This window comes from Andrographis paniculata, unplaced genomic scaffold (assembly GCF_009805555.1).
Source record: "Andrographis paniculata isolate CXL003 unplaced genomic scaffold, ASM980555v1 Contig78END, whole genome shotgun sequence".
NCBI lineage: Eukaryota > Viridiplantae > Streptophyta > Magnoliopsida > Lamiales > Acanthaceae > Andrographis > Andrographis paniculata.
In genome coordinates, this window is record NW_026137615.1 from 1,558,728 (window position 1) to 1,585,335 (window position 26,608).

Genomic DNA, 26,608 nt, shown 5'->3' on the forward strand with positions numbered 1-26,608 from the left:
TTGGACCCCGATTGGTTCTATGATTTTCCCTATCATATATATATATATAGTCATAAAACTATTACTATATCTACTTTCATAAATATTCATATTACAATCGTGAAACAAATTCATCCTTTGAACATTAAAATATATATGTATATTCTAGCATTTATCTATTAATACGAATCTTGATTGAATATTAATAAAAAAATATAATTTATAAATACATTCATATACTATAAATAATATACTGTATTTTTTCACAAAAACTCAATAATTTAATATAAAGTATTGTTTTTTTATATTATCAACACAAATTTTCATATCTCGTACCAAAAAATATCTCACATTAAAATATTAAACAAACATCACAAGACATAAAAAATACATGCGTGTAAACGGTACAACACAAAAGTTATAACCCAACAAACAAATTTTTAATAATTTCCATTCCAAAACAATAGGAAACAACGTTTGTGAGTGAAGTTGTCATAGCAAAGTTTTGTTATTTTCCTAAATGGCAATAATAAATTAAATAATATATAGTTTGGTGAGAAAAATATTCTCCAAAATGATTTGAATCCAAAATAGAATATTATTGAATTGGTATCGTTAGTATTTGTGTTGTAATTGCATAGGAATTGTGGTTGTTGTCTTTGTATGACATGACCATTTTTCATTTTTTTTTTTTTTGTTTTCTTGTTTAATAAACCTTAATCCAATCATTAGACATATATGCCATAATAGTCACGTTTCTTTGGAAGAGTGCAAATATACAAAATTGGTTTTGCAAATAACTTCTTGCACTTGTCTTTAATTTAGGTCATCTACCCACTACCATTTTCTCACAAATCCAATTTCTTACAATTTAGCTAACTTACCATTTTCTCACAAATCCAATTTCTTCCAATTTAGCTAACTTTGAGTGTCTTTGGTCGGTTTGCTTATGGTTTTGTGTCTTAATTTAGTAATTTGGATATGATCTTTATGTTTGTAGAAACAAGAAATAATAATCTTTTAAAAAAAAAAGAACAAACATAAAAGTTGGGTATATTTCATAATAATAATAATAATAATAATAATAATGATAGTATTATCATTATTATTATCATGATTGTGTTTTTAGACGAAAAACTTGAACATACGGGTATATTTCATAATAATAATAATAATAATAATAATAATTATTAGTATTATCATTATTATTATTATGATTGTGTTTTTAGACGAAAAACTTGAACATAAACCAATTGATACGATTTTAATTTAAATGTAAGTATTGAATCGAACTGAAAAGAAAAGTATAACAACAAAGAATATAAACGCTCAAATACTGACACACTCTCATTATTCGGAAGATATTTCGTAGAAGATACCTTGAGTCTAGGGGGCAAAAACAGCCACAAGTGGTCGTAAACGCACCAATCATATTGATCCCTAGCCAGCTGAATTGATCGAAACTTGTTGTCCACTAGTAATGCACTGTAGAACTCCATAAATCTTTAACCAAACACACTAGAAGTGCTCGCCTACATAATCTACGGAAGAATCTCACATAAAACCTAATATATCTACATGTTGTCACTAAAAATCAATTGATGACGGCCAAATGATTTAGGCCTATTGAAACTAACGCTAATCAGATTCTCTGACCTCCGCAATAGAGAATTCAAGTTTGGTCTTGCAATTGAATATTGAAATGCAACAAATTCGGGATCAGAAAATATTGCGATGAACTAATTGGGAGCTACTAACGAGTGTGGTAAAATAAGAAAAATAAAATAAAAAGAGCTAGACTGAATGAATGAAAAATAATACAATAAAATATTTGAAAGTGGAATTTAAATGTAATAAAACATAAATGGAGCTGCAAATTAAGGAAATGGAAATGTAGAAAAGAGAATAAATTATAGACTGAAAGAAAGAAAAAAATGTTGGAGCTTGAATATGGTGTTAGACGTGTTATCCACATCTTTCTTTTCCTTTTCTCCTAATTTATATCCCTAGTTTGTAGATAATTTCTACCATTTTATCTATGTTTCTAACGTTAGATAATTCTGCTATTGTTGAATAACTTCTCTACAGTAATGAATGAATAAAAAAATTAACCAAAATCTTAAGTGCTTTTATCCCCTATTTTTGCTTTATTTTTCTACAATTATGAATGGATAAAACTTTAACAAAATTTGGGTAATCTATCGTGTGGGCCTGATCTTTTTGGAGTTGATTTGGATTGTGCTCCTCATGCTAGATTTGTGGCGAATTATTTTTTGCTAGATAACATATTATCCTTCTCCCACCGCAAAAAATATATATTTGGGCAAACAATTTATAAGAAATATTGAACTTTGAAGCCCAATAATTTTGTATGAGATTTCAGTGGTACCCTGGTTCTAGTTTCACATGGGACTCTCATTCTAGCAGTTTCTTTTGTTTTGGTGGATGCATTGAACGGTTTCTTATATTTTTGTGCAATTTCTTTTTATCTTTGGCAACATGTTTGGCATCTCATTCTTCTTGTGAATTCAACGGAGAACTAATCTGCGTCATCCTAGCATTAGGTTCCTCCTCTAGGAATTACGACGGTTGGGCTTAAAGCATCTCGACTTTCTTGGCGAAAAATCCAACCAGATCTACCTTGAAGATATTTTTATACTAGATCCTGATCACTTGCAATAACGTCAAAACTAGCCATTGAGGTCTCATCATCATCAAATGCCTTGATGATAGGAATGTCCTCTAGAATTAAAGCTATCAGATCCTCCGCAAGGGGTTGTTCGGGGGCAGTATTTTCTTTTGGAACCACCCGCTTCGGCCTCCTTCAAGAGCTTCTCTATCTTGACAACTTTCGAAGTTAGTTTTCGAAAGTCTTGGTAGCCTTGGAGTGCCAATTTGTCTCAAAGTTGATGGTAGATATTTCCGATCGCTATGTTTACAATATGGTTCTCTTGTATTCTCACTCAGCACTAGCTTTTGGCCCTCCATAATCTTTTCAGAAATTGCTCCACAGACTCGTCACTCTTTTAGCGTTTGTAAGGTCTGACATAGTTACTTAAAGGGCTATAGAAGTGTTTGTGGAATGCTTTTTCCAACTCCACCCATGTTTAGAATGATTTCAAAGGTAGTGATTCATACCAGTTGAAGACAGGAGCAATCAACGAAAACAAGAACAATTGTAGCTTGTACTAGTCGTTGTTTTCGAATTCGGCTTGACACTAAACAATAAACCGGGTAAATTATATAATACCCCCTTGTGTTTCAGTAAAATTGCACAAACACTATGTATTTTATTTATTGCGTGAAACCCCCTTGTGTTAATGTAAAGTTTGCACAAAACAACTTCATTATCCAAAACTGATATTTGTTTCTAAATAAAGACCTAAATTACGCAAATTTTATACAAATAAAAAATATAAAATATCTTAAATAATTTTTTGTATAAAATAAATAAATAAATAATTGATTAACACTTCAATTTAGAGTTTTTTGGAGATAAATTGTTATCGGATTTTTACAAAAAACTATAAAAAAAAATGATTATTTATTTATTTATTCTATTCAAAAAAAATATTTAAGATATTTTAAATTTTTTATTTGTATTAAAACTTGCGTAATTTAAGTCTTTATTTAGAAAAAAATATCAGTTTTGGACAAAGATGGTGTTTTATGCAAACTTTACATTAACACAAGGGGGTTTCACACAATAAATAAAATATAGAGTGTTTTGTGTATTTTTACTAAAACGCAAGGGAGTATTATATAATTTACCCCAATAAACCGGTTGACATGCTCAATGGTGGAGCAGACATCTTTCCATGAGAAGAATATAAACCCGGGTATCTAGGAGAGCAGATAATCAAATGTGATCCGAGAATGGCCTCTGGTAATGAGGCTATTCCGGTAGCCAAATGGAACTACCGCATAGCCACTGGACAACTTCTTTTATCGTCTGGGATTAATAAGAGGATATGGTGGTGGTGCAATCTCGGTTTTCCCCTCGGGCTACTTGGTAACTTCATATGGAGATTATTGTGGATAAGTTCTTTATAGTTGTGGTACCTAAGGAGTAGGTTCTTAGTATGGGGAATGTATGCGGAATCCGTCAGTAGGATCCTTTGGTGTTGGTTCCGTATCCCAAAGGGTGGTTCCCAACTACACCACTGATGGTCGGGCAGGAATAATGATATACCACTGAGATCCATGATGTTTCTTCTACCCGGAAGCTACTAAAAATCTTCTTTCATAATAGTATTATGTATTCTAGGTTATTTGACAAATTAATAAGATTCTAAGGAGGAACTATCGATTGTTGCGAATGAGGTACTGACTGCGGCGACTTCGGCACCAGTTGCTAATGTGGAGGTACCAGCTATTGTGGACGTGGCATTAGTTGTTGGAATGCCTGGAGATCAAGTCCCTAATGTGAAAAATGCACGTGGACTCCTATATTGGTTCCTTCAAATACTAGTGTCGGTTGCATAAGAATATTCCCAGTATGTATAGCTTCCACTTGGATGGGAGATCCATGGCATTGATATTTCCAAAAAGATGTAGGAAAGACTCCTACTGGAGTGGTTCCCTGCCCCTCATCCAGAGATGGAGCTGGAGGAGCTACACCCAGAGCACTCTTAGAGCCATCAGAGTTGATCTCCAAGTCATCCCAGGAGTTTGCGGTATGAGGGACAACCCGGGAACTTTTGAGAACCATGTCCTTCATGCGTTTAGATCTCATTGTCCCCCCCGTTGGGCTTCCTTGAGCATGTGGGTCTATGGTAGGCTCGAATGAAGCTATTACACTGAAAATCATATCCATACGCCAATGTGGTGCTGGAGGGACACTCCCAAAGCTTCCGTGTGTCACCCCAATTCGGCTGCCTCTAGAAAGGTGTTTGCCCCGAAGATTGTCCAGCTTCGCTCAACCTTGGCATGTCATGTAGGGAGCTTCCAAATCCGTTTCCCCTACTCAATATAGTAACTTGGGTATATTGAAGCTATGGAGATGGAGGACCAGCAGCCGAACCAGCTGATTGGGTTTTAAGAAGGTTTCATTCTGGCCAATTGAAGTTGATGACGGGATACTATTCTTTTTGAGCTTCATCACCCATGATCCAGGCATATTCATTCTGAATTATTTGCTTAAGGATGTCGGCTAGATATTAGGAGAGTTGAATGGTTGATTTATAGAACAAGGCTTGGATTTCACTTCAAATATGATCCTATAGAGTGCTCGCCCGTAGGGTGGTCAGCCGCTCATCCCTCCCAGTAGTTGTAGAGGTTTTATCGTATAAAACCTCGTAAAAAGCATGTTGTACCGAAGCTTTTTCGGTGAGTGACTGATCTTATGACATACCATGATGTTTCAGCATTGATTTTGTGGCTCTTTCTGGGGTGGTTCCCTACCCCCCAGTCGGAGGTGGTACTGGTGGAGCTACACCCTAGGTCGCTATTAGAGTTGTCGGAGCTAATCTCCAGGTCATCTCCCTAGAGCTGGCGGGATGAGGGATGGCCCGGGAGCTGCTGATAGCCCCCAATCCATTTAGAGCTCATTGTCCCCCCAATGGACTTCCTTGAGAGTATGGTTCCATAGTAGGCACAAATGAAGTTATTGCACTTAAAATCAAATTCTTATGCCATTATGGTGCTTGAGGAGCACTCCTAAGGCTTCCATTAGTAGCCCAATTCGGTGGTTTCTTAAAGGGCGCTTGCCCCGAAGATTGCCCAACTTCTCTCAACCTCGACATATCGTGTAAAGAGCTTCCAGATCTATTTCCCCAGATCAATATGGTAACTTGGCTATATAGAAGTTGTGCATAGGAATGACAATAAATAGGGTATGGGTCAGGTATAGTTGGATCCGAGACCCTACCTGAATATATATTACTAGGCCCGAGATTCTACTCGGACTCAAATGTACTCAAACATGCATATACTCAGACTTTACCCGTGATATACCTGCCAAACCCACTAAACCTACTCGATTCCTTAAAATTTCAATACAAGTTTGACTCGGACACGGATCCCACTTAACTAAAAAAGTATATATTTATTTCAAAAAATAAAAAAATATACAACAAATATAAATCTTTATCCATACCGCCACTATCATCAGCAACAACATTAATAGTAATAATAATAATAATAATAACAATAATAATAATAATAATAATAATAATAATAATATATCTCAATCCTCATATTTCATGAAATCACTAAAATGCATTTGTTTTTTTGTTCATTCATCATAAAATATTCAATCGCTAGGGTTAGTTTTACTTCATGTTTGATGTTTAGGTGTAAAAAATATAATCTAAAGTTCTAAATAGAAAATATAAAAAAATAATACTTCCTCCGTCCCACTCCAATGCACCTCTTTGGATTTTTGTAGTAGATTAACAAATAATAAAATTTTATTGTATAGTGGAAGTATGTAAGAAGTTTTGACATTTTCGCCATTTAACTTTATTTGTAATATAATTGTATGTGTAATGGTATGTTTATAATTTAAATAAAGGTTAACGTTATTTTGATATTAGTGTATAATTATTTTTACTAAAAGAGAAAAAGGATACTTTTGAGTGGGACATGTGAAAATGATATTTTGAGTTGGGATGAAATGAATAATATTTTATTATTTTAATTAATTCGGTTTCGGTCCGTGTCGGGTAGGGTCTAATATTAAACCCTAAACTTGACCTGAAAAAATTATTAAAGACTCAACCTAAAACCCTAATAATTGGACTCAATCCTAAATAAATAGGTTGGGTGCAGGTTGAGTCTTTGGTCTACCCAAACCCGTTGTCATCCTTAGTTGTGCAAGGAGAGGCCCAACAGTGAAACCAATCGTTTGGATTGCGGGAAGGTCTCATTATGGCCAACTGAAGTTAATGAAAAGATCTTTTCTTTTTCAAGATTTCTCATCCCTGATCCACGGGAATTCATTCCGAATTGTTTGCTTGAGAATGTCGGTTGGATATCAGAAGAGCTACATTGTTGATTCGTGGAACGAGACCTAGATCTCATTTCAAATATGATCCTGCATAACGCTCTTCGGTAAGGTGATCGGCCGTTCATCCTTCTTGGTAGCTGCAGAGGTTTTTTTGCATAAAACCTCACCGATGCCGTGTTGTACTAGAGTTTCCTTAGTGGACTGATCCGATGACATACCAACATGTTTTAATATTGATTCCGTCAACTTCCAACTTTACAATTACATAAAGTGAGATACTCGGTGTCCCACTAGGTGTGTCAAATTATTTTTGTTAAAAATATATCGATGACAGCCCAATAGATATAGGCCTACCAAAATCAATGTTAATCGGGTTTCCAACCTCCTCAAGAAAGGATTTAGACATGGTCTCGCAGTTGATAATTGAAACACAAAAAATCAAAGACCGAAAAATAATGAAATGAACTAATTGGGAGTTGCTAACGATTGCTGTAAAATAAAAAGAAGCGAGACTAAACGGATGAAAAATAATACAACAAAATGCTTGGAAGTAGAATATAAATGAGCAAAATAAATGAACTAAATACAATGAAACATAAATGAGCTGCAATTTAAGGAAAATGAATTGTGGGAAGGAGAATAAATTATAAACTGAAAGAAAAAAGAAAAAAATAGAGAAATGGGAAAAAACTAGAGCTTGAATATGGTGGTGGACGTGTTATTCCCTTCTTATTTCTCTTCACCTACCCAATTATACCTCTAGTTTGTAGACAACTTTTGCGACTTCATCCACTTTTCTTCATGTGGGATAACTCCCCTAGTATTGCTCTACTTTTCTACAGTCGTGAATGGATAAAAATTTAAACAAAATCCCGAGTGGATTTATCCTATATTTTTGCTTCATTTCCCTACAATGGTGAATGGATAAAACTTTGACCAGATTTTGAGGTGAATCTATCATGTGGGTCTAATTTTGGCTTCTTGGATATGATTTGGGTCGTGCTTCCTGGACAAGATCAGTGTCATGTTGTTTTTTAGGCTAGATTTGTGGCTTATCTTAGGCTTCCATGGCCAGATCTGTGGCAATTTATTTTTCTAGAAAATACTATACAAAACGAGAGAAAAAAAGACACGAAGAGGGAGAAAGTACATAGATGTGATTAAGTGTTATGAAATTTGTATTCTAAATAGCAACGGTGCACCAAAAAACAAAATACATATACATATAAACCATACTTAAGATATTATGGCTAAAACACATCTCACAATTGGACAACTTAAATTAAAAGATAGTCAGTAGTGGGCCTACTAGGCTAGCCACTAATTCGAGTCAATATAACATGTTTGAATTTAAATATACAAAAGTCACTGATACAAACCCAACAACAAAAACAACAATATAATAATAGTAATAATAATAATAATAATATTTCTTCCATCTGACAAAAAATTATGCCATGTTTTTAAAATTGTCATTTTCATTGTAAACTCATAAAAAAATCACATAATTTTTTAAATTAGGAAGAAAATGACATAATTTCATCGAATGAGAGAGAAATAAACATCAAATCTTAATAATGTGTTGAGAAGGACAAATAGAACCATTCTTATAAAGTACCTAGAGATAGTGTATAAATATGGTATATATATACTAGGACTCGGACCATGCGCTAAGTTGTACGAGTGTTTTATGATGTGATGTAGTAAACAATATTTTCTTTAAAATATAAATTCAACAACTAATAATAAGCAATTTAATAAATAAATAGAGATTATTGATATTCAATAAGTTGGAAGGTGTTGTTGTAGGCATCGGATTTTACTTTTACATTATCTTAGTCTTCAATGACTTTATATATGTCCCTTTGTGGTGATGTAATTGGAATCCTCATAAAGACCACTTTCATGCGGTAGAAATAATCAAAACCATGCATATTTTACCATTTCCACGAAGATTGGTGAGAGCTCCAGCAACCATTCAGACCGTCAAAAGATCTTCCATTTTGCTACTGTTAGTGACAATAATCTTATTCTCACTTGAAATATGATTAACCCCTCATTGGTTTCTGCAGATCATTGTGAAAAATTTTAAAATTTAGTAGCAAATAAAGATACAAAAGATATTTGGTAATACACAACTAAATCCCACTAAAGCCAATGTAATTTACCACTCATTGCAAGATTTGCAATTGCCAAGCTGCAATTGAATGAATTATTTTGTCATTGAAATTTCTTAAGAGCATAAGCAATGATGAAATTCCTCCAACTTCCACAATTTTTTCCTACTTTGACTTGAAAATAGAGACATAATCATAAGCATCACAAAAGAAAAGTAATGTCATAACATCCTTAAAAAAAAAAAAAAAGCAAAGAACAAACTTTTGTGCATCAAGTAAATATTAGAGACTTTTTAGAAGGTTTTTCACACAAACTTTTGAAAGCTTCATTATCAGCACTTTATTAATAGTTATATGCAGGGAATTTCCATGTGGAATCAAATAAGATAATATAGATAGATTTAATGAGCAGTGAGAGAGATAATTGGTATCTCAATTATATTTGATCAAATTTCTTCTTTGAAGATTCAAGGTTTGGCTTGAAATTATGAAAGAGTACAATTTATTATGGAGAATTAATAAATGAAACTCTATAAATTTAAACAATAAATAAGTTTTTATAATTTACCAAGAACCGTAAGGTATCACCAATTAACAAATAATCCCAGTAGATAGAAAAATTCCAATTGTCACTGAAAGCTACATCATAGAATAAATTAAATTTCAGTTGTATTTATAGTATAATATATTCAAATGAAATACATATTATCTAAATTAGAAACACCTAGTTCATTGAATATATCTTTAATGTAGATCTATATAAATTATTGAAAGATGAATATGCCAATGATTTTGGTTGTTCATGTGTTTTATAAAAAAAATAGAGAAAATTTGTGATCATAGTTGTTTATGTGGACAATTTCAATATAGTTGGAACCGCTGAAGAGGTTCAAGAAGCTATTGAATATTTTTAAAAAGAGCTTGAAATCAAGGGTTTCGGAAAAATGAAATTATTTGTAAATCCCACATAAACTCCACTAGTATGAGACTTTTTTAAGGAAGTCCAAAAGGCACAACCCGTATCCACCAACCTCGCTCTGATACCACTGTTGGAACTAGGTCAACTCAACGCTAGTATGATATTCTCTGTTTTGGGCTGAGCCCGCACAGATTTATTTTTGGACTTCCTCCAAAAGGTCTCATACTAGAGGAGTTTATGTGGGGACTTACAAGGTGTAGATTTTATTCAAATCTTTTAATATGGGACTTGGGTTTGCACTCCAACAATCCTCCCCTCAAACCAAGGACAACTTATAGGTCTTCCATGACCACCTTGCACCGCCTATCACAAAAGGACTCGTTGCCTGAAAATCACAACTGTCGGGACCAACCCAACACCAGAAAACTTTCAACACAAGGCACCTCTGCAGGTCATTAGAGCTTCCCACAACTACAACCAATGTTGATGCCTACCATGTTATTTTATCAACAAACTAAGCTCTGATGCCACTGTCGGGAATTTGTTCTCCCTAAAATTGATGACTCGGGTTGTTTCTGCAACAAAATAATGCTTACAAAGAGTATTAGTAGGTTAGTACAAATTAATCAGAATAATAACTAAATGAAACAAAGAAGAATAATGCTATAATTTAATTAAAATATCTGAAATAATTCGGTAGGCTCAAATCACAGGCCACTCCAACGCGAATTCCAAACCTTCCAATGAGGCAACACTACAAAGGAGAAGAAAATGTTGGTTCCCCATAAAGCAAAAACTGACGGACTGCACAAGGAACAATATGGGCAAGCACTAAGCTAATTGAGACTCATCCGATGGAAAAGAAATCTGGACGGTATCAAATCAACACAAAGTTGTTTCACTCAAAAACCTAATATTCAATTAGGTTGCTTTTGAGGGCATTATAAGAGTGTGGAACATGTTGACATTATTGCCTTTATAGTACAACTTATTTATTGCACACAAAACATATAGAAAACACATAGCTAACATATATGCAAACACAATAAGAAACACCAAGTTGTAGCACATCCATTTATTTCAAAATTAACATATAACCAAACAATTAACCTTTAGCATAATTAAACCTAACAATGGAAAATGAAATTTTCATCCACCAATCTACATATAACCATAAAGTATTAAAATGATTTGAAATGAATATAACACATTCATTAAGTACTCTAATGGTCATTAGAACTCTTAATTCTATTAATGACCTTTTTAGACCAACAAAAAAAAAATTGAGAAATCACTTGGTCTTGAAGTACCATATTTAAGTGTTATTGGTGAATTAATGTATTTGATTGATAGTACAAATTTCTCAAAGGTAATATCAGGTAACCATTCAGTTTCCCAAACTGGATCAATAGTAGAAATATTATCTCTTACTAAAAACAAGTTACCTACAACCTCATTCTCTATAGTCACATTCGTTTCATCACGTTGTTGGGTCTAACTTTTTCCTTAGGATTTGGATATTGATTTATAAAATGACTCTTATTCCCACAGTTATAACATTTTTTATTCTTTCGATAGTCAAAATTTTCTAAATGATGTGATTTACCACTAAGCTAACAAGACCTCATCAACTGTTTGTTTTTCTTTCCTATTAACATACAAGTCTAATTCCTTGCTCTTTAATCTACTCATAATTATTTCAATAGTTATATTATCGGGCCTTACACTCGAAGTCGAAAGCATGAACAAGCCTCTAGTTCCTTATGAAGGTCGGAGCTTGGAATGTTATGGGCTTTAACCATGTCCATAAGAAATTGGAAGTGGTTAAACTTATCAAATTTCAAATTTGAAAATTCATTGAATTCTTAAAGCAAAGTGTAATTCAGTTTTCCTCTCAAACTTTACACAAAGGAAGCTCCCGGGATGAAAAATTTTGGACAATTTCAACATTTTTAAAGGTGTACGTATTGGTATTATTTGGAACCCAAGCTGGTTAGTATTGAGCCCTTGCGCATTGAAGACCAATGCATCTCTTTTAGAGCTTCTTACATTATCACATCAACCTCTATGTTGATTACTACAATCTACGGCTTTAATTCTCTCGTCAAACACCGGAAACTCTAGGATAGCCTCACTCATTTTGGCAGTGATCTTGATGAACTTTGGCTAGTGCTGAGCGATTTCAACTCTGTGTTACCACCTACAGACAGAAATTATGGTAGAACAGTGACTTCTTACCAATTCCAGGACTTCTTACAGTGTGTGTTGGCTTTAGGGATTACTGACCTCTTCTTCTCGTGATGCCGATATACCTTGGATGAATCAGTACTACTGGAAAAAAATTAGACCAAATTATGAAAAATCACTGTTGGCTTGTAGCAAAATTTCTCATGCAGTGCGTTCTTTCTTCTGGCGGGATTTTCAAATCACTCTCCGGGTATTGTCTCTCTCTTTGGTATGTTGGTAGAAAGGGATCTCCCTTCAAATTTTTTAACATTTGGATTGTTCATCCAATATCTTTTAGCACTATTAGTGCAACCTGAAATCTTCCAGTTCACAGAACAGCCCAATCCCACCTCGTCTCGAAACTAAAGCATTTAAAGAAAGGCTTGATCGATTTGAAAAGAACCATTACTCGTACATTTTAGAAAAGAGTAAGGATGCCTTAGACAATCTAAAATTGGCCCATGTAGCACAAGGATCTGACCAAAATCCAATAGCTTATGAAAATCTCTCATCCATTTGCAGAGGGGCTGCTTGTTTTCAAAAAGTGGTTATGGCATTTGTCCAACAAAAAGTAAATGCAAATTCTTTGTTGAAAATGACAAATGCTCTAAGACATTCCACTTCATTGTCAAGAGAAACACCAAGAGGAATTTCATCGCTTCTATTGTTAAAGCTGATGGCTCGCCCACCACTTCTATATAGCAAGTTGCACGAGAATTCTTGGATCTTTACACTGAGCTTCTTGGTACAACAACTGAAACTGATGTGCCAGATCAGGACATTTCTTTGGGGGGTTCGCATATTCCGAAATCCCTATATCTTGACCTTTTGGCACCGATTTCGGAGGAATATGTCCTTTTGGTTATTAAATCAATGGACCTAGATAAAGCTCCGGGGAACGATGGTTTCTCGTTCGATTTCTTTGCCGCTGTATGGGACATTGTTGGGAAGGATATCTTTGAGGCTGTTAAGGATTTCTTCGACAATGAAAAACTCCTTAAAAAGGTTAATCACACAAACCTCGTCCTTATCCGCAAAACAGCCTGTTGCACTTGTGTGGGGGATTACCGTCCAATTGTTTGCTATAAAATTATCTACAAGATCATATCCAAGATTTTCGCCAACCGAATCAAACTTGGCCGCCCGTCTATTATCGACCTTGCTCAAAGGGCCTTTGTCCAAGGTCATAACATGAATGAAAATATTTTTCTCCTCCAAAAGCTCCTAAAACACTATTTTCGAAAGAGGAGCTCCCATCGTGCATGATTAAGCTTGATCTCTCCAAATCTTGGACTCTATCTCATGGAGCTTCCTTCACAAGCTACTAATTCTCCTCAATTTCCCGAGGAAATTAGTTGATTTATTTATGGAATGTGTTTCATTGGTTTTTTTCTCATTGGCTATTAATGGAACTTCTTTTGGGCTTTTTCAAGGTAAAAAAGGCTTGTGTCAAGGGGATTCTCTTTCCCCTATCTATTCATCATTTTTATGGAGTACTTTTTGCGTCTCTTAAAGAAGAAAAGCTCTGAAAAAAACTGAATTTTCATCCGGGCTGCACTGAGTTAAGGATTACTCACCTTGCTTTTCCGATGACATTATCCCTCTCGAGAAAGGTGACATTTATTAAGTGGGCATTCTCTTGGACAACATTGAGCATTTTTGGCGAGTCTCGGATCTTGAAATCAACCGCTCTAAATCAAACAACTTTATTGTGAATGCATCAAATAAGGATTCGAACAGTCTCAAAAGCCTCTCGGGTTTTCCCCGAGGTTCTCTACCTTTTAAGTACCTTCGCGTCCCTGCTTTTCCAAGAAAATCCAAGGTGGATTCTTCAACAGGCTTATTTCTTCCATTTCAGAGCTTATTCGGAAGTGGAGTGGCTGTAACTTTTCCTATGCGGGGAGACTTGAATTGATCCATGCAGATACAAGGAATACGCCGTTTTTTGTTATCCATTTTTTCGATGCTCCCGAAAATTTTGAATCACATCACAAAGCTTTGTCGAATCTTTCTTTGGCAAAATCAATCAGTCCCTATTGCTTGGTCAAAAATCTGTTAGCCAAAGGATGAGTGCGGCTTGGGACTGCGCTCGCTCCCGGAGTGGAACTTGGCTTTCCTCGCTAAATTTATTTGGATCCTTAGCTCCGATAAAGAATCTCTTTGAGTGAAATGGATTCATAACAAGGACTGCCCGAAAAGCCTTCATTCTCCTCCCAAGTTGGAAGAACATTTGCACCTGGATCCGAGTGGTTTCCTCTTTATATTCACGGGACTCGGCTGTTTCTTGGATCCGAAACTCTAGAGATAGGGATCCTTCCTCCAGAACCTCCAGCGTTTGGGATTTTTGGCTATTATATATTACATATAGACGGCTCAGAATAAGGGAGTCATGGAATATTTCTTGCTGGACCCGGGGATTTCTATCTACAACATCAAGACATGATACTACCGTGTCTTATTTTCAGTTAGCCTCTAGAATAGCAGAAAGCCTAGCTAGTGGATCTTTTCTAAATTTGTGATACAAGCAACTGGATTTGTTTTGTGGGGCATCCTCTATTCGAAGAACATTTTCAACCAACATATTTTAAATTTGTTTTGTGATGTATGAACGCTTGGAACTTTTGAATAGAAATCTATTGTTTTATTTATTTATTCCTTATCAACTATATGTTGATGTATCAATCCCAGTTTTTTCCTCGGTGGCCTGCCACTGATTGTTTATTCCTTGTTTCTCCGGTTATGCCCGACATATTATATATTTATTCTAATCACATTTAATATATATATATATATAACTCTTGATCTTTCCGATAAAAAAATAGTTACACTATCTTTACCATAATTAGTAGAAGATTTGATATCAGAAAAAGATTCGGAAATTACATTCAAAAGCACGATAGGGTTGTATTCATCAATGTTCTTATCTCTTGTTTGTTTAATATCTTGAACAAGCTTAGTAAAAACATCAACATTTTCATCTATTGATTTAGTTAAATCAAGTTTAAATCTGAAGAACTTTTCAAGCAGAAACAATTTATTCGGCAAAGACCTTTTCATATAGATGTTTTCTAATTTTTCTCAAAGTTTTTTTGCAAAATATGTTTTCCTACTTATCTAATCACAAAGTCAAATAAATTCAATATTATCAAAGATTATGCATGTTCATCTAACTAAACTTTTTTATCTACAGTCAATAAACGATTAAAATAACTATCAATAGCTTTGACAACTTTTTGTGTTACTATGATGATATTTTTCATCTTTTGTTACCAAATTGAAAAATCAATTTTTCCGTCAAAAGGAACAATAGACACATATGTCATAATGCCAAATATCAACACAAAAGTTACACAATTGCCACACAAGAATGTCACACAATTCACTAACTATTAGTGGTCAACTACTAACTCGCTCTTAAAGCAGCCAATTACGTGATAGTGTATAAAGCAATCACAGAAATTGGAAATCAAGATTCACATAATCTAATCTTATCTTACCGTATAACTAATTAACAAATAAAAGTAAGAGCCTTCCGTTACCAAATCCAGGGCAAAACTTGGAACTCTGATTTTCAAACCTGTGTGCACAACCCGTATCCACCAACCTCGCTCTGATACCACTGTTGGATTGAGTCAACTCAACACTAGTATAATATTGTGTGTTTTGGATTGAGTTCGAATGGATTTGTTTTTAGACTTTCTTCAAACGACCTCATACTAGTGGAGTTTATGTGAGACTTACAAGGTATAGATTTTTCTTCAAAATCTTTTAATGTGGGAATTGGGTTTACACCCGAACAAGAGTGATGAACATGTTGACATCATTGCCTTTATAGTGCAACTTACCGCTTAGTTATTGCACACAAAATATATAGAAAACACATAGAAAACATATATGCAAACAGAATAGGGAACACCAAGTTTTAGCACATCAATTTATTTCAAAGTTAACACAAAACCAAACAATTAAACTTTAGCATAATCAAACCTAACAATGGAAAGTGAAATTTTCATCCATCAATATGCATATACTCAGAAAGTATTAAAACGATTTACAATAAATATAACACATTCATTAAGTACTCCAATAATTATTAGAACTCTTGATCCTATTTAAAACTCTTTTAGTCCAAAAGAAAATGGAAAAACACTTAGTCCTAAAGTACCATATTTAAATACTATTGGTGCACTAATGTATTTGGACAAGGCTAGATATAACATTTGCTACAAATTTATTAGCAAGATTTATTGCAATGCCAACACAACGACATTGGAAGGGTTTTAAACATTTTTTTTTTGTTATCACCAAAGAACTATTGATCTCGGCCTATTATATGTAAAGGGATCTCGACGTGAATGATTGAATATGCAAACACTGGGTATCATTCTGACTCGCACAAAGTCAAATCTCAAACTGCCTATATATTTACTTAAAACGGTACTGTGGTATCCTGAAGATAATCTTCAAATCACGTTGAAATAATAGCAATTCATGAGGCTAGTCGAGAATGTGTCTGGTTGAAATCAATGACTTACCACATTTTAAAGAATTATGGTTTGAGATCTGAAAATGATAACCCTCATACTATTTTATACGAAAATAATGCAATTTATATAGTTCAACTAAAATAAAGATATATTAAAGGAGATATGACGAAATATATTTCACCGAAATTTTTCTTTACACACGATCTTCAGAAAAATAGTGATATAGATGTGCAGCAGATTCGATCACATGACAATTTAGCAAATTTATTGATCAAGGCTTTACCGACTGAAACGTCAAGAAATTGGTGAAAAACATTGAGATGCGTCGGTTGCAATATTTCAAGTAATGTCCACTTCAGGGGACTAATTTTGAAAACATGAATTACATATTCTTTTTCATTCATTATAATTTTTATTTCATTGGATTTTTTTTCATAATAAGGTTTTAACAAGGCATATTCATTATAAAAATCAGTATGTGTCAATTAATTTACATGCAGGTTGACATATGTTATTAATTTGTGATTTCATATCATGGCAACGAATGTATCTATCATATCATGGCAACGAATGTATCTTGATAACTAATCACCTTCATTAAAGCCTATAAATAGGCTTTGGCATGATATCAAAATAAACACAACAAAATTCTCACTTACTTCCATCATTTATCAATCTCTAATTTTCTCTAAAATATTTAAGATATATTTACGATGTTTTGTGAAATGAACTTGAGGTCGAACTCTTGACCCAAAAGTAAGAGCTTTGCCATTAAACTATACCTTCATTTCCAAAAAAACTAATTTAATTTATAATTATTTTTATTAATATATATATATTTAATTACAATGAAAATGACGCTAAACTCCATTCCCTCTCTCAGTTGCAAAACGGCCCAAAATTTTTCTCCCTTTCCTTAATTGACAGTTGCTCTACAAATTTTTTTTTTTATTATTTTTAATAAAATACATACAATAGAGAATAAAACTTATAATATAAATTTATATTCAAATTATATTTTTATTAATTTTAAAAATTTAAATTTAATACATATCCATATTATTATTATATATTACTCATAAATCAATACATATTAAAACTTTTAAAATAAAAAAAAAAACATAAAAATTTAAATTTATCTCAAAATTCAAATCAAAATCCAAACTTAAATTTTTTCAAACCATCCCAAAGAAATACATCAATAGTGTCACTGGGTGTGTTTGTTCGGAGGATTGAGAAAGATTTATATTATTCATACAAAATTTTTTCTCTAAAAATATCATATCAAATATTTATTTTTTATTTTATATATTATACTAAGCAATTTTATATTCAAAATATCACATCAATATCTATTTATATCACATAATACAACTGTTCAAAATTTTTACTATTCAAATTTAAAAAAATTCCAACCCCAAAATTCCAACCCCAAACAAACACATATTAAAAGAGTAAACTATATAAAAAAAAAAACCCAATATACACCCCGAAAAATATTGCAAAGATGATTTTTAATCCCCATTCCACTATTTTGCACTGACACACATATATAAACATAGTATAACATAGATGTATCTAATATAGATATATACGTAACCGTACGCTAATGAAATCCCGTTTAGATAGATACATACATACATACATACATACCCGTGCTGACTGAAATCACAGTGTATTAATTTATTCGAAGAATCCCAGAAGGCCTTCCTACCTACTTCTTACGCGACACCCTTCGCATTGCCAACACTCCCACCTCTCCAGTAAACTTTTCTCTAGCCATGGTTAATGTAAGCGACGCCGCCTCATCTTCCCACCGGACTCAGTCTCCGGACAATGGCGATGAAGAACTTCCGGTTTCCGCGACTCCAGAGAAGGATCCCAGAAGAATCGCCCGGAAGTACGCATGTTTTGTTTTGTTTTGATATTTTGGTGTTTGTTGTTTCATCATACTAAACTCCGGGGGCTTTTGATTTTCCTGAGCCCAGTGACCGATCATGTTCTCTTTGGAAAAAGTTTGTAATATTTGAAAAATTCTTGCGAGTGAATTTAGGGAAGGTAGAAAGATGGCCAAAATGGTGAAAAGAGGTGACAAGGTAAACGGGTTTCCCGCATGCCAAAGTCCTGTGTAATCGGTGAAGTATCTCTGCTTCAATTTGGCTGGCTGGGCCCAATTTGAGTGGTCGAAAACTAGGGCTCTGGTTCTTGATTCACCTGAAGTTTGATAAGTGAACAGATAGTGACCTTTAAAGTGGAGCATTTTAAGTTTGAGCTTCCGAATGGTTCCGATCAAGTTAGTTTAGTACCTCGAAAGCCCTAGAGAAGTTAAGTGTTTGTTAAAGATTCAAGTCATTACTTAGCTCATTTCTGATCTTGTGTATGTGATGAAATGTAGCTTGATGCAGTGAAAACAAACACTGAAATACAGAGTATATAATGCTATTCAACCTAGGGAGAAATGGTTGAATAACTTAAGTATATAATGTTATGTTCTATGATTAACATTGTATGAATTACTACTGTGGTTAAGATTGAGTTTAATAGTGGACAAACTTGACTCTCGAGTAACCCTGATAAAATTAATGTCCTCACACACAATACAATTGAAATTTGAGGTTTTTCTGTATGAATGGGCTTTTGGTATCAATAACCATGCAGATAATAAGGGTGGGGCAGGGGGAGCATTAAGTAATATAAAATAATGTAAATAGCTGCCTCTACTGGGCTGCAATGGTTCAATTTTTCCAATTTTGTCATTTCATATTACTCTATATAGCAACAACACATGGCAAAGTTTTAAATTCTTGTGTGGATATGCCCCTGTTCATTGTAGATTCTCCCATTATTTGGGTTTATAAGGGAATAGAGGAGTCACTTAATGTTGGTAAATTGTGCTAAGAAGTTTCATGTGTGTGTGGATCGTAAAATTGTGCTGAAATGGATATTTCTAGGAATTGTCCAAGCGGTAGGTAAATGTAAAGTTTGAAATGTGTATACAGTTTGATCTTTTCTATATCCGTCCTTTATTTAATATGCTGAAGTGTAAATATTTATGCTTATTATCTATTTCCTTATATGCAACATGGAAAGCATTCAAGTGATTGAGTGTTTAAGTAGCTTGCAAGTATGGCTTAAGAGTCTAAGCTCTAGCCTTATGTAGAAAAGATCTTTCTGTGATCTTTATTGCTACATTACTCTCTTTTTTAAGCTTATTGGCAATGTGCATTGCCTCATTCTTGTTTCTGGTCAACATAAGAATCTTAGTGAGCTATCCATAGGTTTTGAAGGTAATATCTCAAAACTTTATGACATACTTTCTTCTACTCTGCATATGCAAAACTTGAACTTTTGTTTGAAATTGGGTTTGCATCTTGGAATGAAATTTGAGAAAAGATAGATTGCATATTTGTTTTTATCTTTTAATGAATAAGCCTAACAAATATTTACACTGAAATTTAATCTGAGTTCCACCTCTTTGAATTGGTTTCATGAGTTCTTTTACCACTAAAAACAATTTATGATATCATCTTTAGGTTCAAACATGCAGATGTGTTTTGTTTTTTTAAACAAAAAACACTATTCAACCCGCATGGTTCCCAATAAAAATAAACTATTTTATCACACAAAACATCACATCAAAATAATATTAACCAAAACTCAAATCAAACCCTATTTCAAACCACAACCAAACAAACCCGCTATATTCCTGGATTTATTTTATTACTAAAATTGATTTTAATATCATAAATATAATTTACAATTATGTAATTATGAGAGGGACGGAATAGTGATGTACATTTTTGGTATGCACATAATTATTCTTAGTAGTTTTATTATTATTATTGTTGTTGTTGTTGTATTTATTTATTTGTTTTGTCTGTTTGTTTTTTGGCTTTTGAAAGTAATATTTTTATATTCAGGCTCATGAAAGCTCCCTTGTATATAGCTTGCCCCTTTGTTTATGCCTTACTTTGTATCCTTTTAAGCGCCTTTTAATTAAACTAGTATTTACCCTTCAAAAACCAAGTCCACTAAATACTGCCCTATTTGAGGTCATTCGAATTAGTAGATGTGAAAATTGTTCCCATTGCATATAATAGGGTGACTAGTTGTTAAAGTTTTTCTTAAATCTATTTATGTCTCATTGGGAATATTGTAATAACAATATGTAGATGAATTTGCTTCAAGAGTTTCATATTATAGAGTGCCTAATGATTAGTTGCTCATTTTCTTAGCTTGAAACATGCTAAAGTTATTTATCTGCATTAATTTGATTTTCCTTTAACCTTTTTTCTTGCAATATTTTAGGCTGTATGCCTGCACAACTATGACTAAATAAGTGGAAGGAGAAAACTCATTTTTGCTAGCACATTTTGGAAGCCTTATATCATCTCAACATAGTTTACTATACCACATTTCTATGAATTTGGATACATCCTTCCGCAAGAGCTTGCAATGATATAGAGGTTTGGAACTTGGAATTTACCATTGGGTATCTGATTGACCTTTTCGCTTCAAGCAGGTACCAGATAGATCTTTGTCAGAAGGCATTAAAGGAGAATGTTGTTGTCTATTTGGAAACTGGTTGTGGAAAAACCCATATTGCCATTCTACTTATTTATGAGATGGGACACCGAATTAAGAAGCCTCAGAAAAACATATGCATTTTTCTGGCTCCCACCGTTGCCTTAGTTCAACAGGTTCTCCTTTTTATATTCTTGTGTTTTGGCTTTCTTCTTCTATGTTTTCTGAGATTGTGGATAATAATCTATACTATATTGCGGGGTTAACAATATCACAGTGGTATATTTTATTTATAATAAGCGGTAACACTCTGAAATATAAGAAAAAATTGTAGAACTGATAAACTAAAATCATTTATTGGCCGCATAGTATTTATTATTGTTTAATCATCCGAATCATTCAAAGCAGAAAAAGATAGGACACATAGATGGTTTTTTAAGTAAAGAATAAGTCTAGTTAGAATGGTATGAAATTTATAATCATTAAGGCTTTGTTTTGGTTTTGATGTTTTTGAGGTGAAATAGTTGTTGGATGTGATGTAATGGTTTTGGAGGAAAATTAAGAGATTTAATAATAACAAAGTAAACAAATGGTGATTTTCATGATATTTTAATTGGCATTTAGCTTGAGTATAATGAGGGTTTTTGTTTGGTTTATGAACTGTTTTATTATGCTGTTCACTTGGCTATTTTATATCTTTAATTTGTATTTCTTGCCTCCCACCCATCATGAAGCTCAACACTGTTTACAATTTTGATTGGTCGAAAATTGTTTAATAGTCTCTCTCCTTGAAAGGGGCTAATAAACAATTCACATTTACTTTTAGATTCTGCCTAGCTCCTTGAGGCTCCTTCCCCCTAACGTTGTACTCCAATGTTCATCTTAATATAATTAAATTCTCAAAAAATAGATAAATAGATAAAAACAAAAACTAATCATAAAATTGTCAGATTGGATGGTGGTAGGGATGTTCTGAAAAAACTCAGTGACATTTTCTTTTCTTTTTTCTTTTTTCTTTTTTTTTTTCTGTTCTGTTTTTAATTTTTATTTATTTATTTTAAGTTAGTTTGCTGGTGTTTTTGTATTTAATCTGTAATTTCTCTTTGGATATTTTAAGATAAATATAGTTGTTTAATACTCCCTCCGTCCCACTCCAAAGGGGCCCTTTGGGATTTTGTGGCAGATTAAGAAATAATAGTATTTTATTGGTTAGTGGAAGTATGTAAGAGGTTTTGATATTTTTGCCCTTTGACGTTATGTATAAAGTAATTGTATGTGTAATGGTATATTTGTAATTTAGGTAAAAGTTAAGGATATTTTAGTATTAGTGTATGATTACTTTTACTAAAATAGAAAAGGAATATTTTGAAGTGGGACAAACGAAAATGGTAAAAATGGTACTTTGAGTTAGGAGGGAGGGAATATGATGTTTTGAATCGAAAATGAGTCATGGGCGTAATTGTTTTGGAAGGAAAAATTGTAGATTGAATAGTATAAAATTGGGGAAAAAACACTAATATAAACAATTTTTTTAAGGATTTAGATAGGTCCTAACAGCGAATACAAATCTGATACCTAAGGTGATCTATACCTTTGTTCTAACAGATAACTTTATGAGATATTAATAAATGAAGAATCCTAATCTGATACCTAAGGCGATGCTCTGACCTATGTAATCATTGAGTATGGCATGAGATTATAAGGTGCGCTGTTCCAGTCATCCTATTTTACTAAATTGCAGAAACAGTAGAATAATAAAATATAATTTCTTTAAAGTATGATCAGAATTGAGCTATTCATGGGAAACAATGCGACATTAAGTGATAAATCAAACAAAGGGACTGAAGCCTTTTCATTGTTGAAATTCATACCATTTAGTCATTTTTCAATATTATGAAAAAACTTTGACAGTGGGTGTACACATCAATGCCATTTCCATGGCCAGCTCTTGCGCACATTTATGAATTCAATTGTGGTTATATTTTAAATCTAAATGATTCCTGCCTGGGAAATGTCTAGTGTTTTAACTGATCTTGGTCAGTGAAGATGTTACACACATGCACATATGTAAAATATATATATTCTTGAAAGCATCTGATTATCTCTGTTGTAACATTTTTAAATATTCTTTGTTTTTTCTCGTTTTTGAATGGAAGCAAGCCAAAGTCATAGAAGGTTCTACAGATTTCAAAGTTGGGACCTGTTGTGGAAATTCACCACACTTAAAGACCCGGTATGACTGGGAAAAGGAAATTGAAGAATTTGAGGTTTGTTGCATTCATTTCAGAAAGATGTTGAGTATTTATTTTGTGGTAAAATTTGTGATAGTTATATGTTCTTTTATTTTAAGCTTTGCCAAAGGGAATTCTTCCCTGGTTTTGCAAGTGGCTGTTGCTAACTTTTATGCTATAACATTTCCTTGGACATGCTAATAGATTTGGTACAATGTTAGAGTAGGGGTTTGATTGGGGATGCAATGTTTGTTTGCAGGCCTTTGAAATAAGTTGAATTTCCTTTGTACCTTGTATAAACTCACAATTATCATTACGGGCTAGTTCACCTTTATTAACTCTCCATGGGCAGGTCCTTGTAATGACACCTCAGATATTGCTTCATTGTCTTTCACATTGCTTTATTAAGATTGAGTTGGTTGCACTTCTGATATTTGATGAGTGCCATTATGCCCAACTTGAAAGCAACCATCCTTATGCTGAAATCATGAAGGTAGTATATATTGAAAAATTCTTTTATGCCAGCATGCAGTTTATCAGTTTCTCAATTCAGTTGGATCTGCCTTATTGAGATATGGATTTTTATGGAACTACTATAGATCTTCTACACAATGGAGGCTGCTCAACTTCCTCGTATTTTTGGCATGACTGCATCTCCGAAGCTTGGCAAAGGTAATTTAGGATGTGTTTACAGGGCTTGTATAGCATTTTTAGCATATTCTTTGCATATGTGCAGACACCACTAGAACTCTGAGCTTTCATTTTTTAAATGAGTTGTACGTGTCCCACTTGAATGTAAGCTTTCGTAAAAATCTTGTTATTCAAATTTATTGGCCTTTTAACACGGGCAGTTGATTGATTCTTCTATTAGAAACTGGAATCTGAAGTAGCAATTCCAGTATGATGATAATTGAACTTTTTTATCTGGGGTTGTAAGACTCGGGCCATCATTATAGTTCACTGGTTCCAATCTGTGATCCATTAATATATTTAGAGTTGGCATGCAATTGGTGTTTTCTGGATGAGGAAATAACCTTTCTGTTCTAGTTTAACTATTTCTAATATTGTTCTTGTATGAGAAAGGGTGCATCTACACTGCGTTACACTGGATTATAAGCTCATTTTAGAAACTCTTAGTGGTTCTGATTAGTACAGAGGTGGTTTCAGTGTTCTTGTAGTATGCAGAGAGTTGTTAGGAAATACTCCTCGCTTTTTTTTTTCTTCTTTTTTTTGTTGTTTTGTTTTATTAGTGGTGCAATGGTATATTTATTAGGTCCTTCTGTAAAGAGTAGAAGTATTCATTCATCAATCTACCTCTTCCCATGGAGAAATTCCTTCATTAGTCTCCTGTATTTGAAATTTATTGATATGGTATCAGAGCTATAGGATCTAGATTCTCCTTATCTCCTTTCTTTCAAGATAAGTGAAACATTCACTGCATCAACTGCAGCAGGAATACTAGAAAATTCAGAGTTCATTGATGCTATCCACCCTTTTCTGTGCACCCTGGTGATGGCTATGGTGTTGTACTGGTTCAACTAGAATTCACAGTACCTAACTATCATTCTTGGGGCAAGTCCCTCAAGCTTGTTCTCTCCATTTGAATCAAACTTGGGTTCATCACTGGAATGTATCCAGAGCCAAGAGCTATCCCGCAAAAGCAACCTGGATGAGATGCAATGACCTTATTATTGCCTGGCTACTCAAATTGATGTCACCTTAGTTGGCCCCTACTGTATTTTAATTTCAAAATCAGGGATATGGGAAATCCAAAGTATTTTTTTGGCATTGTCCTATGTCAAAGAAAATACACTTTGGATCTGCTCTAATATAATGGACAATTGGGATCGAAACCTATCTTAGTTCCTATGTGTTGAGAGATTTTCTATATTTTGTTATGTTTTTTAAGATTAAGTCATTATTATTTGGTTATATCCATTGTATTAGCTAGATTATCACAACTATATATAGGCCCCTATTTCATGATATTGATATATGCAAATTCTGAAATTCTACAAAATGTAACATGGTATCTAAGCCATGTTTCTGCGGGTACACTCAAACCGGAATGTGCCTCGAGGCTTTCTGGTTATTTTGTCTTAAATCGGATGTCCTGATTCTGTTAAGAGCCTTAAACCAAACACTAGACTGACTATGCTGAGCAGGCCTCCGATGTGACAGGCAGTTGCCAGAATCTCATAGGTTTCCAAGTTTGAGTAAGTCTCATATGTTGCTGAACATATTGCATGCTAGGGTATTCGATTCATAAAACTATTCGACTATTCAATTCGTTTAAAAACTAATTGATATTTTTATAAGGAGCAAGGACAAGAGCTCGAGAACAAGGAGGGGGCAAGGCCCCTGTCGGTGTACCTAATGCAGAGACAGGCTTAGGGTTGCTTTCGCAAGCTTGGGCTTTTATTTATCAATCTTTTAGTAATTATTTGGTTGGGCTTTTAATTATGGACTTTAATTATTTTGGGTTGGATTTATTTTATTTACTAGATTTCGCCTTGCACCAATTCTGAGAAAGTATTTCCCTATGCAGAATGTCCAAGCAACAAAAGAAACGAAACAAACTGTTAATACACTTGTCTTCTTGAAAGGTCCAACTAATGTTGTCCAAGTTCCAAGGGTGTGTTTGGTAACCACCACTGTTTACCTTACGCTGTTTTCAATAAACATATATTATTTTCTTACTGAACATCAAATCAAAATACTATTAATGCCAAAAAACTCAAAACTCTAAATTCAAATCAAAACCAAACAAACACTAAATATTGTTGCTTTGGTTCTTGAAGAAAAACAAAATAGTAATGCAATGGCATTCATTATACTCTTGTCTGATATGAAACATTACAATAGCACATCGTCTAGCCTCGGAGAATCCAAATAAGGCTCTAAGCTACCTCGAGGGATTCCATTTTACAGACTAACTTCTCCGTAAAACCAATTACTTCAAAGAACTCGGAAATTCAAATTTATGTCTTCGGCACAAAAACAGAACATGAACCTTCTATGTTGCACGCAATATGTTCAGCAACAGGTAGCACTCACTCATACTTGAAACCTATAAGATTTTGTAAGATGCAATTGCCTATCGCATCGATGGTCACTCTATCGTGTCAGAGTTGATGCATCATATGATGGTGGGAACTTTGAGATATTACCTTTCT

At 33.6% G+C, this 26,608-nt stretch overlaps 1 protein-coding gene across 1 annotated transcript in view; it reads left to right on the forward strand.

Moving 5' to 3' along the window:
* The first annotated feature begins 18,349 nt into the window (after window positions 1-18,349).
* LOC127239751 (dicer-like protein 4) overlaps window positions 18,350-26,608 on the forward strand; it is a 29,430-nt gene continuing 21,171 nt past the window's right edge. Inside the window, exons 1-5 of the mRNA XM_051258048.1 lie at window positions 18,350-18,577; window positions 21,200-21,377; window positions 23,358-23,468; window positions 23,785-23,925; window positions 24,032-24,104. Coding sequence (XP_051114005.1) covers window positions 18,459-18,577; window positions 21,200-21,377; window positions 23,358-23,468; window positions 23,785-23,925; window positions 24,032-24,104 — 622 coding nt within the window. The 5' untranslated portion in view covers window positions 18,350-18,458. The remainder of the gene's footprint in view (window positions 18,578-21,199; window positions 21,378-23,357; window positions 23,469-23,784; window positions 23,926-24,031; window positions 24,105-26,608) is intronic.